Genomic DNA, 16,131 nt, shown 5'->3' with positions numbered 1-16,131 from the left:
CTGGCAAGTTTAGTTCAAGTGTCCCAGTGAGAGTAAGTGACAGTGAGCTAGCATGCACAATACAAGGACCCTGAGACCAAAGCAGCTAAAATGGAATTCAGCCATTATTTATTTCATTATTTAGCTACACCTGTGCTTTTCCTACTGTGATAGGTCAAAATGTTTTGAGTAAAAATGGCTGAAGAGAGCCTTGGCGATGACCAAATTAACTCCCTTAATTATGCTGCTTCTAACAAACACTTCACTAATTTGACAATTACTTTAAAATGCATTTTATGGTTAACGTTAGCTTAAAACAAGGCAGTCACACTGACCTCTGTGTTTTTCTGAAGCAGTTTGAGCACATCTCGCTATCTGGCATGTGAATTAATAGCCTCTTGTTGAATTTTTTTTGTTACTGCATCTTACAGGACTGACTAAACTTTTAAACTACCAATTTTGGCAAGATGCTAACACTGTAAATTCGACATCAAGAGCTGAAAGCTGGACACGGTTTTGGAAATAATGTCACAAGTTGCTACGTTAGCTTACGGTTAGCTAAGGCTAGAGGTGATATGGTATGGAGTGGCAAGTTCTGGCGAGTTGGCGGAAGTCGCTGCTTGGTTATGTCCTCGCGGTGATGTGCACGCATTAAATGTCAAAACGCGGCACTTTCAAAGTTAAGGTAGGATGCTCTGTTGATGCAATATATGTATAACGTTAATAATTTAATTTGCAATTTCATCTTTCTACCTAAGTTATTTACTGTATTAAAAGATATTCAGCCATTATGTTTAGCTAGCTATATCTTAAAAAAAAAAAAATAGTCGCAATTTAACGTTAGCCAGCTAGCGATAGTTAACGTTACTAGCAAACGCAGCTAGCTAGCTAACGTTAGCCAACTTTGACCCTAGAAGTTCAAGCTCATTTAGCAATAACACTTCACTACTGTTCTGCTAAGTTACTGTAACGGCAGCAAAGTTAATATAGCCGCACTTATCAGACACATGGAAAAGGTTTAGCTAATCATTGTTGTGTTTGTGACAGGTGACAGCTAGCTTTGGTATTCCAACATGATGTTCTACACTCAACTCTTCACATCCAAGCGGGGGCCTTTAGCCAAAATCTGGCTAGCAGCGCACTGGGAAAGGAAACTCACAAAGGCCCACGTATTTGAATGTAATTTAGAAACAACAATCAAAGACATCATTTCCCCAAAGGTAAAACATGTCAAAACGCATGCCCAAAACTCCCACATAATGTAACAACTTACACAGAAAGTACGAGTGCTGTCTAAGATGTATGTGTGATCTTTGTAGATGAAAATTGGTTTGCGGACATCTGGTCATCTGCTCATTGGTGTGGTCAGGATCTACTCCAAGAAAGCGAAGTATCTCCTTGCAGACTGCAATGATGCCCTGGTTAAAATTAAAATGGCATTCAGGCCAGGTAACATCCTGTTTGTTTTGTTAGTGTCAATTCATTAAATTGTAGAGACAAATAAATGCAACACAGGGTTTGACATGGTTGTGGTTAAGCTGGGCTGGCTGAAATGTTAGTTATGGCTGTGCAAAGGTAGGGAAGTGACAACTATGGCCACCTGGATGCATTCATTAAAAGGAAAAAGACAACATCATCTAAAATGATCATACAGTTGAATCAACACCTCTAAAACAGTTTAAACAAAACTGAACATCATTCATAAACCTTTATGAAGGTAGGATTTATGGCAGGGCTGTTGTATTAGACTGCATTAGTTTTAGCTAGGTGTATCTAGGCGTGGGCCGGTATGAGATTCTGATGGTATGATAACCTTCAGCAAAAATATCACGGTTTCATGGTATTACAGTATTGCAATGACAGCTATAAATGTATTCTTTTTTAAATGTCTGGGTACAAAACAACTTTTTTTCCAATGAACACAATGTATTTTATTTTGAAACACTGCACACTGGCAGGGAGAGGGATTTCTAAACTGCACTTTCTGTCGTTGAAGACCCACAAAAAACAGCTCATATCTTAGGAACGGTATGACAGGAAATGTTAGTGGTTTTGAAACCGTGACTTTTTCAAACCTCGGTATACCTTGAAACCGGTAACCGCCCATGCCTAGTATCTAATCAACTGGCAACAGATTGTAAACACTGGTAAATACTTTCCCTAATGAAAACAACCATCAGAGGGTGACATAATTACTTAACTAACTTATTTTTGGAAGGAAAGGAGTTCAATGCAAGAATGTTGTGTGTATGTTTTTTTCTTATGTACAATATCACACAGACTAAACTGTAGCTAAAACATCTTTTTATACATACCCAACAAGTAGGTTAAGAAGCATCTCTGATTTCATTAGTTCAGCTGACAGACAGTACCTATGTGTAAAATGGTTAAGACTTAAAATTCAGATGTCGAACTCGACATGACATTTTAGTACCTGTAAAAGCTCCAAAGAAATACCTCTTGGGTTAAATTATTTATTGTTAATGGGTGCTGTTCTTACCTAATTTAGTTCTAAATGCAGTACATGTATTATTTTCCCTGTTTTTCTCTCAACACACCAGGTCAGACAGATTTGCCCGTAGAGGGGCTTGAGGCAACACTAAAAGCAATTACCTTGATCGAAGATTTCACTGTCTTTGATGCCCAGCTACCAAAACCAAGGTACCATTTTCTCCTATTCCCCAAGAAATCCTAACCTTACATTGATATACTGCAGGTTTCTTTGAGACATGTCACCCAAGACTCTGCACTTTAAAAAGCACAGATTTATTCACAAATGTAATATTAAACTTGTTGTTCTTCTTAAATGACCATAATTGTTCACACTGTTCTCTTCATACTGGGACACCAGTAACATAGATGTCGTGGACCACTTTTCACTGAACCAGTGTCGATCAGAGGAAATCACTCTGAAAGAGGATTATGGAAATGGCTTTCTGAACATGGTAGATTTCGGTAAGAACCAGTTTGTTCCCATATTATGCTACTTTCTGATTTGAAGTGCGCTAATGCCATTTGCCTTGGTAGTATAGAGCATTTTGGTATATTCAGCATTAATTTATTCCTCCACTGTGGTCCAAAAACTATATAACATGTTTCTTCATGATGATGAATTTAGGTACTGCTGCAGTAAATACTCAACTAGCACAGTAAATCCACAGCTGAAAATAGTCTCCCAATGAATAAGTTTTTTACCCCTGATTGAGTAACATTTAATAAGACTACAGTCCCCGGCTTTTTTAGAAAACAGTTTAGAAATGAAATTATATATGCGTGACCTTCTTTTAAAGATTTAGTTATGCAGCCATGAATGTGCTTGAGGCTGATTTCCACAGACGTGATAGGAAAGTTAGAAATGAATTGAGAGACAGACTAATGCATTGTTGGTTTTGATCTTTTCATGGGATTTGTTGACAATAACAAAAATATATGACATCAACCTTCTCCTTTAAAGCATGGTTTTCTGTGCAGAGCTAACATCTCATTTAGAATCCCCCCCCCCCCCCACCCTCTTTTTGTGTGCTTTGATGGGTAGGAGATGAGTCCCAGAGCCACCATGGTGGGCTAATGGATATGACATTCCAGAGCCTGACTCAACATGGAGATGCTTTTGGGGATGAGGATAGAGGATTCGACCTACTCGGTAGGGATTGTGAATTGATCAGGATAGGTTTTTGCCATATTTTCGTCTAAAGAACATAATGTACTGAAAAAACTAAACTACAGTTTTTCACTGTTTTTTACTGTTGTTAATAGTGGGCTTTAACCTTTCACCAGATTAGGCAAGTACAATGTCAGACTATAATGCATATAACAACAGTGAACAGTATTATGAAGATATCATATGAAGAGGTCAGAAGCAGATATTCTACCTGGCCTTTATGTCTTCTGAAGAACTAGTGTTCATGGGCTGTGTCTTTTGAAGGGTCCAGCCTCTGAATTGGGACACAAAGAAAAAATAGCATCAGAGAAACCGTAACGCCCGACTGCTCATTAAATCATGATAGCCAAATTAGAAAAAGGTGGCGCTTTGTAGCAAGAAAATCACACTTTTATTACAGATTACATTGAAATACTAAAATGATCTACTGTAAATATTTGCCCTTGTTATGTCAATGTTGATTATTTTGCTGCTTTAAAAAAAAATAAAAAAATAAGAGTGATCGATTCTTTTAATTTTTAATAACCCTGTAGACTTTCTGACAAACCCCAGTGATAATGTTGAGTCCACCGACTTCATCCCCGAAGAGCCTCAACATGAAAATCCAGAGATCTCTGCACTCGATCATCAACAAGGTGATAATTCATCATGATCAATATTATACAGTACGGATGTTATTTACATACCTTACCGTCTGATTACCGTCCATTAACATTAATGAAAAGCATATCCATTTGAACTGCTGCCTAATAGTAGTTCAATAATTATTAGTGCTCTGCCTGTATTTTGTATTTAACTGGGTTGGTGTAGATGATAATTTTGTTTGATGGTACATAGTTTTGTTCATGAAGACAGAGGACATGTGCATTTAGACTTATTTTCAAACTCAAAGTAGACTCCAATATGTTTTCCAGATGCTGACATAAAGATGATGGTGACCCCTACACAGAGTGAGACCACCCTGCTCGCTAATGAGGAGGAGGCCTTTGCCCTTGAACCTGTGACCATCACTCGTAGGCACAACCAAACAACTCTCAAACTGTGTTCCTTCAACTCATCCTTCCATAAATCTACTGTATATTATGCAAAACATTTATTGCTGGCATCCCTCCCCCTGAAAGCCTAACCAAACTCTTAAAACCGTTGACCAGAGGCCTATTCTACAAATCAAGATCAACATTCCCTGGATTTCTTTCAGTTACCCGGCTTCACCTAACCTAACAACCGCGGTCCCGCATAAACTGTCACGACGGTGGTTATCAACTAGTTCAATCAACCCAGGGGTTTCCCAATCCAGCGACGCGCGTTCACATAAAAGAGGCGGTGTTTGCCCAGCACGACCAATCGCAAACATCTACCAGAGACGCATATTTCATATAAGAAGAGCAAACTATAATTCTACATAAATATGAAGAACACAGATACGGTTTTACAGGCAAAACGCAATACAGTCGCTGCTTCCTAAAACAGGAAGGAAAGCTGGCAAAAAAAATATCCAACGCTGTAGATGCATAAATCACAACGCTTATCAATATCACTTCCCCATCAGTCAGGACCAAGATCTGACCATAATTACACTTGTGCTCTCCATAAACTGCCGTTGTTTTAGCCTATTTCAGTTGCAACCCTGGCAGTGGTAAGCGATCGTGAGAGCAAATAAAAAAATATAAAAAAAACATAATTCAAACCGATGTGCGCATTGGCAACACACGGCTCAACAAGCCGACAAATAGCCTATACGTAATTCCCTCCGCTGAAAATCTATATCTTTCATAAAAATACCCATCAGGGAATGTTAACGGGGTTGTTGGTCTCTAAATGTTTTAACTTTTCTGAGCGCATCTCTCTCTCTCTCTCTCTCTCTCTCTCTCTCTCTCTCTCTCTCTCTCCGCACCGAGCTCCACCGGATCTTCTAAGAACCGTGACGCCGTTATCAATCGAGTATTGATTGGTGAGTAGGCGGTGCTTTTACACCGGTTGATCTCTAATCTCCAACATAACCTGCTCCCGACCAGGTTAGGTGTTCAGCATAAGTTACCACGGCGATTGAACTTGGTAACAAGTGATCCACCGTCGTGATACACAAAACCCTGGGTTGAACCTGAAGTTCCTCGTTAACGCTAAATCTTGCTTCATAGTGCAGTCCTCTGGTGTCCATTCCGTGCCACACAACGAGGCTCTTGATGCAACAAAACATCTATTCCTAATTACTCTCTGCTGTTTCCTTTCAGCAAATTCAGAGAAAAAGAGGGGAAAGAGGAAACGCAGGTTGGTTGTGGACCAGTCTAAAGAGCTGACCAATGACTTCATCAGAGAGCAGCTTTCTGACTATTCAGATCTGGTTGCCCCATTGGACATGGCCCCACCAACCCTGCAGCTCATGCAGTGGAAGGAGAGCGGAGGCGCAGACAAACTCTTTACACAGCCGTGTACCACTGTAGCAACTCCACAGATAAAGGAGGTAAAATAATGAACAAAGCCCTGTAATGTTTGTCTTCCATCTTAAAAACAATATATCAATAGTGAAACATTCAGTTGAAATTACTGCTGTTAAAATTAAACCTTATTTTGCCCTTGCAGCTCTTTGCCAAGAGTATTTTCCAGGGGAAGTATTATGGTGTGAGTGAGGAGGTTGAGATGATGCGCCAGGATGGACAAGAAGGTAGGAACTTGCACAAGCAGTGCGAGAACTATAATTTCTATAAACTATAATCTCACTGTTTCAAATGTATGGAGCCACTAAGGGGACATGAGCAAAAAAAATCTAAAGTTTAGAGTCATGTGCTCACGCAAAACTTTCATGTGTGCACATGAAAGTTTTGCGTGAGCACATGAAACTAAACTTTAGATTTGTTTTCATGTGCGCCGCTTTGAAACCCATTTTGCGCTGTTATGAACAGTGCCAGTGCCACAGTCAGCAGCACTGCAGTAAAGAACTCTGGTTAGAAAGGATGGTGGCTAAAGATGAGTTTATATAAATTTAGATGCCAAAAGGCTTCAATTTGTCGTAAGATTCTAAGTGCCAAATATAATTAGGCCCTTTAGCAAAGTAGTTTCGGCGATGGAGCCGTCTCCTCACTCTGAGTTCAACAGGGACATTCTAAAATGCTTAACGTGAAAAAGCTTAACGTGGTTTAATGTACCTAAACAACGGTCAATGATCACCAAATTTCTCTTTCATATTGCTCCTCATAACCACTGAAAACTGTCAAAAAAATCTAACCAGAAATTTGGTGATCACTGATCGTTGTTTAGGTACATTAAACCACGTTAAGCTTTTTCACGTTAGGACTTATAAAGCCCATGTGAGCACATGAAACTAAACTTAAAAAAAAAAAAAATTCTGCACATGAAGGTTTTGTGTGAGCACATGAAACTAAACTAGATTTTTTTTTGCTCATGTTCCATTAGGGGCTCCGTACTAATGTTTTGCTGGTGAAAAAAATGCAATATCCCCCATAGTTGTATCTTCCAGTTACAGTATTGATAATTTATTATATTTTTGCACTCTTTTGTACCGTATCTAAGTTTTTTTTTTTTTTTTTTTTGTCTTATTTAAATTTATTTATCTTGTATAACCTTTTTCTATTTTAGTCGGTGTGCTTTTATTTGCCCTTAACTCTTTTTACTTGACTTTAGGCCGGCTACACACTGCCTGCGTAGCGTGAGCATGGCGTTTCTGTTGCGTGTCAGCTGCGTGGATTTTTCTGTCTTTACACACCAGAAACGTGTCTGACGCGGCGCTGCTGCTGCTAGCCTTGTCTGTACACATGTATGTTTCCCATTGATAAAATGAAATACCATGTTAAACATAAATATATACTGATTTGATTACAGCAAAGACAACGTCGGCAGTATTGACGGCAAAATAGGCTACAGAATATTTCGTTCTGTATTGACAGGTGCAATATTAGAAAATCAATTTTTTTTTTTTTTATTAAATTTATATCTGTATTTATATCAAAACCTTTCAAGAGACTTTCAAACATCAACATGTAATTTATTAATATGTATTTTTGTCAAAATGACATGAACATCTTTTCCTATTCTATTTTGCCTGGAAACGTTTCCTATACGCTTGCGTGTCACGTGAAAAATAGGCGTCTGTTCTATTTCTAGCATGCACTCGTTTTCTGCGCGCCTCAGACGTGGTAGGCAGTGTGTAAGCTCTAACCTGTTAACATGGGAGCCGAAATATAAACAGACACCCAACGCAGCTGACACGCTCGCGCGATGCATCCAGTGTGTAGCCGGCCTTAAAGAGCCTGCACAAGAATTCCTATATGCCTGAACTGTTTGGTGTATGATCAAATGGCAAATAAAAAAACATGAATCTTGTGTTCTCTGTTCTGCATCTCCTGTCATGCTGTAGTTACATGTAATCTGCTTTATGTGTTGTATAGTTCAGAGGGACATAAGCGCCCTCACCACAGACGACGTCAGTATCGTAGATTCATCAATAGATCCCGAAAGACCCCACAACACTGAGCTGACAGACCCTGATCACATAAATGACAATCAACGTGGGAATTACTCAGAGCTGGCACAAGTAAGCATTAGCATGCCGTGTGAAGAGAAGGATTTAATTCTCATTCATGATACTCTTTCACCTTTTTATCTTTGACCCTATAATCTGTGCTGTGTGTCTGTCAGGATGAAAACAGGTCGGATTTCACTCATCCAGAACTTCCATCAGAAGACTCTATGTTTGTCCATCCTTCTTGCATACAGCAGGAGACTCCGTCAACTTCCCTCCACACTCAGGTGCCTGTGAACACACACAGTTACAAATAGAAACAGGACAGTGTCGGCCTCCAGATTTCACTGGCCTTATCATTGAAAGTCAACTAATAATGGATTGTTATCTGAAAAAAAAAAAATGGCTGGTACTGTAAACAAACTACAAATCTATTAGCGTTTGCCATACGGTGTGTGTTCATTTCCCATGCTGTCTTGGAGATGTTCCTGGCATCCCTGACTGAAATATGGTCCTTTTCTAATCTGCAGTCTGTGCTCGACAGCCAGGACTTTGAGGAGAAGAGGATCAGCAGGCGTACACAGAAGCTTCTGAACACACTAAAAGTAAGGACCTAAAATAAATGTTCAGGTATTAGAATGACAGCTAAATCAACTACCGCATCTTACATTTTATATGTGTAAAGTCTGTATGTTGACGGCACAGGGCTGTTGTTTCAATGTTAGGCAGTCTCCCTGCTCTATGGCAGATACTAATCTATAGTCACAGTGGACAGGGATTTAAAGGTGAGAAGGCAGGATTAGGGATGATGTTGGGAAATTAAATTGTGTGTGTGTCTGTGTCTGTGTGTGTGTGTGTGTCTGTGTCTGTGTCTGTGTGTCTGTCTGTGTGTCTGTCTGTGTCCCCGGCAGAGCCAGAGCAACAGTGTTACCACGTTTAGCCTGCAGGCACTCTGTGAAGGAAGCACTCGCTTGCAGGCTGCAACCACTTTCTTCTGTCTTCTGGTCCTGAAAAAACAAGAAGCCCTTCATCTGAACCAGATAGCACCCTATGAGGACATCCTTCTTACTCCTGGACCTAAGTTCTACAATTAGTAAAACAGTTTCTTTAAAAAACAGAGATGCAGTTCTGGTTCTACTCGATCTGCCTCATGCACAAGTATCACATGTTTGCGTTGCTATGTCAGTTTCCCAGGGTAAAATTTAATTTACTCAAATAGGTTCCTAGGCGGAATGGTAAAAACAGCTTGAAAGAAAGATCTAACTTTATATTATACTGTATGTCACACACACATTAGTATATGTGTGTGTCTTAAGACTTGTAAATATTTAGTTTGTTCTCTGCACTTTTCTTAAGTAAGAAATTGGGAAAGTATCAATGAATCACTCAACTTCTCTAAAACTCTTTGCCACTGTTTTTATTAGGCCTGCAGCATCATACAGTATCTGACACTAGATACATGTATGGCTTTCACATCCCTAAATATTTTAAATAATTGAGTATTTATTTTTTTTTAGTGTTCAGTAACATATGACATTACAGTTATTCTTGGGATCTTTTAGGACTGAAATTTCCTGCATGTTCAGTTAGTGATTTACATCAGTTCCTCTTCTATTTATTATAAACAAGGATTTTAAGTATGTATGTAAGACCTGCTATGCACCAGGTGTCACTTGAACCTGTCGTGCAAAATGGACATTTCATTATAAGCAAATGTCGCAAAAAAGTATTGCTCTAAAGTACAGGTATTATTTATATCTATTTAACATTGTTCCCTGTTTCACTGCACATATAAATGTTTTCTCGATTTGGATACATTTGTATAGCTTTAACAAGTTTGAATTTGATGTTACTAAAGTTTGGGATATGAAGTTCAATTCATATATTCACCTTTTATTCTTGCGGCTAAAATATATTCAAAATCCATAAAACGGAGTACTTACTTCTGTACAGCACTGAGCTGTATCCTTAGCAACAAATGGGGTGACTGATGTTAAATTAAGTATTAATAGATGCAAATTTAGGTATATTTTTCAACCTACAACTTCTCCGATTTTGTATGTCATCCATTTTATTTTCTGCTCATTGCAGGCCTGACATCACACATTGGGGGGCAGCAAAATAATTTTCTTTTGGCACACATGATAGTAGGAAATGGCCATTAATAGAGACCATATGCTTAGAAGACTGGCTTTACAAAACTGGACTTCCCACTCGTTCTTGGGAGTTCCATTATGTAAAAAGTCTTGAATTTACAGTTTAAACCATTTTAGACGTTTTTTTCTGAAATTGTTAGTTATATGTTAATGAGTTCTTATCTTCTTCATTGTGGATTGTATTAAAATAAATGCATAAATGGATCTGGTGTTTATGTAGCCTATTTCTATTTGAAAGGAACGAACTTTGCTCTCGCTGTGGCTTGCATTAGTCAGTGAATGCTCCTCTGCCACATTCATCCATCATCTGAGGTGTTGTACATGGTGTACCAGTCCAGCTGGATACCTATCACCCTGCCCTCCTGTCAGGGTTTCAAATGAATGGGCTTCCTAAACTACGCTTCCTCTGTCAGACAATATTATCCCAGCGGTCAGCAATCACTAATGTGCAGCGGAGTCCTGCCAAATCAAGCATTATTATCGCCGACCCCCTACTGTCACTTTAAGAAGCACCGATGCAGCAGACGCAGTTGCCTCATTTCATCTCCGGGCTTCATGGCTGCAGGATGGACTCTCATCAGCATCAGCAGCATCTTTTCTTCCTGTTGCCACCAGGGACTCTTCATCGACCATCAAGTCTGGCGGGAACCGAGGGTTTTCTACGATGCGCAACTTCCACCTGCCGCAATGGTAGTGTTTGATATATCACTGTTAAAATAAGCTGTGTCGGTGTTATGAGTGTGTGCAGCTTCCACAGGCTTTTGTTTTGAGATTCAGAGTTATATCCCTGTTAAGTAGGCTAACCGTTTTAGGACACAGCTGGGACGGTTAGTCAGCTGTTTTTATCTGAAGCTGCGTTTTCTTTTATGGAAAGAAACTGCTGGAGTGTTAGATGTCCTGTTCAGGGATTTCTCTTTAGTCAGCTGGCTACGCAAACCAATGATGACACTTTTTTTTGGGGTAAAGCATCACAGCTGACCTGCCTGCTTATCAAACACTGCTTAAAAAGGCAACATTAGAAAAAACAACTTGCGATTTAATACCATACTGAGTAGCCTATTCAATGACACATCTCCGCACCTTCTGATATGTATCCTGAAACATTATGGCATCATCAACCGACTATCTCATCTTCACGTATAAAATTCTGCTTTAAGTACAGTTTCATCCACCTACTGTATGATGCTCGCCTCCACAGTAAACACTCATACTCACACTTACGTAAGATGATTGCGTATTTCTCACCAATAACGTTCTTGCCACTTGTTGCGCAGACAGAAGAGAGGGAGGTGAGATTTCCTGTTTCGTTGTCCTAGAATTTAAATATAGGACAAACATGAATTAATATGCGTCTGTTTCGCTTCGACTTCATTATTAGTAGCTTATAAGCCTGTTGTGTCTGCAGCCATTACAAAGATGTACCAACAGCAGGTATATTTCAGACCTAGGTCAGCAGGTTCGCTATAGAGCTGCATTAGAACAGGGACTTTTTAAGAAAGATGAGAACATTTTGTCCCCTTTTTTTTTAGTTTTGCTTTAAAATAGAAGTAAGCTTTTCCATAACTGGAGTGGTGACAGAACTACCTGATAATGAGAGAAAACTATATTTTTCTACCATTGAGGTCACTGAGGTCATGTCTGTTATTCTGTGAATGTTTGAGGGTTTTTAATAATCTAGCCTACTTTACATTCTACAATTAAAAACGTACACATGGTGGATATTTTACAGGGTAATTTCAGTAATTAGACTCAAATAGGACAAATTCCATGACAACTAAATATAAACAAAGACTAAGAGTTAGGGTTGGCTATCGATATTGGTGCCTATAGGATATCAAACTTTGGGGATTATAACAGGTTTTGACAATTTTTTTAATTTAACAATAGCTATCAAACTACTCAATGCAGTGGAGTTTAATGAAAACAAAGCATTACTTTAATAAAATAGAGACTACATTTGGAATACCGAAATATCTGATCAAAAAATTAGTAAATAAGCCTAAAAATGTGACCAGATATTACCAACTTTCACTACTTGGCTCTCTTCGGTCTGTACCCAGTTTTAGATACCCAGCTGTAAATGTAATTTCCCCCTTCCAAGATCAATACAAGTTTCAAAAAGACAGTAATTTTCCACCATTTTATTCCTGGTTGAAACAGCATTGAGTCCTTCATGTTGGGGAAAATAAATTACAATATAAAGTAATTGAACAATTAACAGAATCAATTAAATATGAAAGAGTGTAATAATTAAACATGGGGTGGGGGCTTGGACTCATGACTTCAGTATTGCTAAAATCCTTGCTACAACACTGCTAATATATTTTTTTCTATTTCTGAGACTTCTAGAGTTATGGGATCTAGAACAAAACAGCTCTAAATCATATATGCATACACCACTGCCCTATTAACAAAAAAGGACATTCTCTGTAGGCAGGAAATGGCCACACTCAGCATTTTGACTACCAGCCACGAATTGTCAGATTTGACAGCAGTTGATGTGAAGGCTTATCATGTTTATCTGCGGCTCTGCAGACAGGGAGGACACAGCTCAGAGAGAGGCAGCTGCACTGACTGTGAACTCACTGTGTCTTCTTTGTGTCAGCACAGAAAGAAGGCTTTATTTGCTGCTGCTGCTGGCTTGGACTATTTTTTTTAATTAGGGTTGGGGTTAGACTATTGTCACTGACTTCCAGTGAAGAAGCACATAATGGCCACACGCAGTATTCCACAAGTTGAAGAAAAGAAAAAAACGTTTTTGGGATAAATTTTCCTTCGGTTTTGTTTGTTTTGTGATTTAGATTATTATTATTAGCTGATTTGCCTCTAATGTGTTTTTGTAACGGTTCTTACGCTCCAGCTGTGAGGGCTCCTAGCGTCCCTATCTAGAGACAGCAGTGGAAAGATTGGAGGTCCCTTGCACATCAATGTCTCTCACTCCGAGTCGAAAGCCCTCCTCAGGTCAGCGCAGGTACCGTTACGTCCTTCTCAAACACCTGTAGTTTCAGAATAATGCAAAAATATCAGACATTTTTGATTTTGGGACTTCTCACTGTATTGTAAATAAGTTTAATGTTATCTCTACCTTCAAGGCGCTCAGTGGGCACTGGTGGCGGCAGCGTGCGATGTTCCCACAGTGATACATCCAGTATCCACACCTATCCCGGTCGGGTTAGGGCAGCGGAGGGCAGCCCCACAGCCCGGACGCATCCTAGTACACCCAGGTAAGATATTATTCATACATATGTTAATATGCCTCCAGGGCCATGTTCAACAGCAGTTTGATTTACACAAGGGTTATTTGTTGCGAAAGAACTTACGTGTGTTGATTCAGGCGTCAGGCAAAGCACACAGCATGCAGTGACAACCATGGGATCAGGCCCCCGACCCCGGAGCAGTACCTTACCCCTCTGCAACAGAAGGAGGTGTGCATACGACATCTGCGAGCCAGACTGAGGGACAATGTGGAAAGACTACAACACAGGTGGATTATTTTTCTCCTTCGTTATCTTTTGAGGGGTGCTGTTCAGAAAAAAAAAAAAAAACATGTTGCTTTGTTTCTGTAAAAGAAAAAAACTCTGCTATTCACTTATCTTTTTTCCTTTATCAGAGACTGTGAAATAGATGAGTTGAGGAGCCAACTGTACAGGATGCAGGAAGACTGGATAGAGGAGGAATGTCACCGTGTGGAGGCCCAGTTAGCCCTGAAAGAGGCTCGCAAGGAGATCCAGCACCTTCAGGAGGTGGTTGAGACAGTGAGGTCCAACCTGAGTGTCCGTGAACAAGACCCCCATGACACACACAAGCCATACTCAGGGTTGCAGGGAGCTCGGCCAGGGGGGAGGTCTCGCTCCTGTGGCTGTTCCCCAGCCAGCACTTTGAGTCGCAGCACCACCCACACCCGACTGAGCAGCGAGGCTCTGCATTTGGAGCGCAGCTCGAATGCTCCCGAGTCAAGCAGAGAGTCTCGCCCAGCAGGACAAACCCACCTGCTCCTGGAGGCCGCCCTCCTATCAGAGCAGCTGCCCCCACAAACCCGCATCCGAGGCCCCCCAACTGTGCCACGCTCTTCCACCTACGAAAGGCTGTGCAGTGGGGGAGCGGTGTTGCCAATCTCACACTCCTGCCACAGTCTCAGTAGCAGCTGCAAGTGCAGTGGCCACACCTACCCCCCCCATCATCACTTGTTCCTGCATTTACCTCAGGAGGAGGCCCCAGTAACAGCTGCAACTGCAACTGTAGCTGTCCCTGCTACGAAGCCTATCCCTACTCCTTCTCCTGCAGCAGAGAAGAAGCCAGAGGTGCGCTCCCAGGCCTGCAGCCCGACCATGACCTGGCTGTGTGAGGAAAGCGATGTCCAAGAGCTGAGTATCATTTCTTTAGCCACAGCAGACATCACCACTTCAGAACCACATCGGTTTCCATCGTCTTTACCTGCTGTGTTCCCTCCTGAGCATTCCTACAGCGTAGAGCCACTACCACCCGACAGACCAGAGGAGGTAACCAAGATGCCAGCAGAGCCCCACAGCTGCCAACCCCACCCTATAGCTCCACTCCCAGAGAGGCAGGACGCTGTAGTAGTGGAGATAGAAGAGGACCATGAGGATGAAACTGAAGGTACAAATGAAGATGGGTATTCCCCTCAGCTCTGCCACTGGAGCCGGTACTTCCTCGTAGATCTGTTGGCGTTGGCGATGCCCGTGGTGCCAACCATGGCGTGGCTGTGTCGAGGGGGGCCACAGGAAATCATGCCGGTGTATCATATTGGCTCTCTGCTGAGAGGTTGCTGTGCTGTGGCCCTTCACTCACTTCGCCGCCGGGGTGCAGGCAGAGGACGCAGGCCTATCAGCATGAATGGAACAACACCCATCTAAGACTTTCTGCTCTCTCTGACATTAAGATTACAACTCCCAACCTCTGCAGGCACAGCCACAGCAATGCTGACTTTATTACAGTTTGGTTATGCCGTGTGTTGGATATCTCCTCTTATAAGATTTCTAGGTTTTACATAATGCCCTTGTGATTTTGTGGTCATGCCTTGCCTTAGAAAACAAAGGATTAGTTGTCCATTATTTCATTACTCAAATACACTTAATGCTACTGCCTGTGGATTAAGTGGTTGTCTCTTTATTGGAATTTGCATGTAACCCACAGTTTGGTCGGGTTCTCTTGCTTGAATTAAAATCCCCTACCAGGATTTAGATGATATCCTCTGGGCAAAGATATTCACTTAACGTTATGAAAAGAAGCAGAAGAGAATTGTCTCAAGTTGAATGTTCCTCTATTTTTAATCATCACACAAAAGGGAAAGGGAGAGTCACATTAATGAAATATGAAATGAAAATGTTCCGCAAAAATAAGAAAAATAAATTACAGTCAGTACGTCTGACTTCTTCTGAAGTACTTAATAGATTTAAAGAGCACAGTGAGTGTAGGCAGCAAAGTTTTTTACACACATGAAAATATCGACTGTGGTTGAAAGCTGTTGGGACTTTTACCTTTTGAAAAGCATGTGCATTAAATCTAGTTCTCAGGTGCAGAACAGACAGGTTATTGATATTTTTGCCAATAAACAAATCGTGGGAGTTTAAAACTGTACAGACTCTTTTTCTTCCTGTCGGGACATTTATTTACCCTCAACATTATTTTCTTTGCTTGCAAAAACCAGTAATGTATCAATGAACCTGAAAATAAAGAATAACAAAAATAAAGTCTAGAGGTGGGTGTGTGAGCAGGGCATTCATATGCACCTGACTTCCACTGCTCCGGTCCTGAAATGCATCATCTGGTCGTGTATCTACGGTTACATATTTCTATAAAGCTTATAGGAAATAAGAGCATACAGTGGATTGTGATCC

The 16,131-nt window shown here is 40.6% G+C and overlaps 3 protein-coding genes across 6 annotated transcripts in view; 2 read left to right on the top strand and 1 right to left on the bottom strand.

Moving 5' to 3' along the window:
- The window catches only part of samd10a (sterile alpha motif domain containing 10a), a 48,726-nt gene extending 47,397 nt beyond the window's left edge, over positions 1–1,329 (bottom strand). The window contains exon 1 of the mRNA XM_031290436.2: positions 1,253–1,329. The gene's annotated coding sequence lies outside the window, so the exon portion shown is untranslated. The remainder of the gene's footprint in view (positions 1–1,252) is intronic.
- Positions 587–9,996, top strand: rad21l1 (RAD21 cohesin complex component like 1). 3 transcript variants are annotated; one of them, XM_036008485.1, is made up of 14 exons: positions 587–664; positions 1,027–1,199; positions 1,299–1,428; positions 2,541–2,640; positions 2,831–2,934; positions 3,518–3,622; positions 4,174–4,275; positions 4,555–4,653; positions 5,872–6,101; positions 6,221–6,302; positions 8,044–8,189; positions 8,294–8,404; positions 8,648–8,722; positions 9,029–9,996. In XM_036008485.1, exons 2-14 carry the CDS (start codon positions 1,053–1,055, stop codon positions 9,209–9,211), a joined length of 1,614 nt encoding a protein of 537 aa, XP_035864378.1. In that variant the 5' UTR covers positions 587–664; positions 1,027–1,052; the 3' UTR covers positions 9,212–9,996. The 3 variants fall into 3 exon arrangements, with proteins under 3 accessions (XP_035864378.1, XP_035864379.1, XP_031146250.2); XM_036008486.1 differs by having other exon boundaries at positions 3,515–3,622; positions 8,662–8,722; XM_031290390.2 differs by having other exon boundaries at positions 3,515–3,622.
- A 651-nt stretch (positions 9,997–10,647) lies between these two features.
- On the top strand, positions 10,648–15,866 carry LOC116043589 (syntaphilin). Of its 2 annotated transcripts, none has more exons than XM_031290394.2 (5): positions 10,648–10,963; positions 13,134–13,244; positions 13,366–13,497; positions 13,608–13,757; positions 13,884–15,866. In XM_031290394.2, the coding sequence occupies exons 2-5, from the start codon at positions 13,201–13,203 to the stop codon at positions 15,145–15,147; spliced, it is 1,590 nt and encodes a 529-aa protein (XP_031146254.1). In that variant the 5' UTR covers positions 10,648–10,963; positions 13,134–13,200; the 3' UTR covers positions 15,148–15,866. The 2 variants fall into 2 exon arrangements, with proteins under 2 accessions (XP_031146254.1, XP_035864381.1); XM_036008488.1 differs by lacking the exon at positions 10,648–10,963 and adding an exon at positions 10,988–11,704.
- The last annotated feature ends 265 nt before the right edge of the window (positions 15,867–16,131 follow it).

The sequence above is a fragment of the Sander lucioperca genome, chromosome 12, assembly GCF_008315115.2.
Source record: "Sander lucioperca isolate FBNREF2018 chromosome 12, SLUC_FBN_1.2, whole genome shotgun sequence".
NCBI classification, from domain to species: domain Eukaryota; kingdom Metazoa; phylum Chordata; class Actinopteri; order Perciformes; family Percidae; genus Sander; species Sander lucioperca.
The sequence above is the reverse complement of the archived record's forward strand: the minus strand, read 5'-3'. Positions and strand labels throughout refer to the sequence as shown.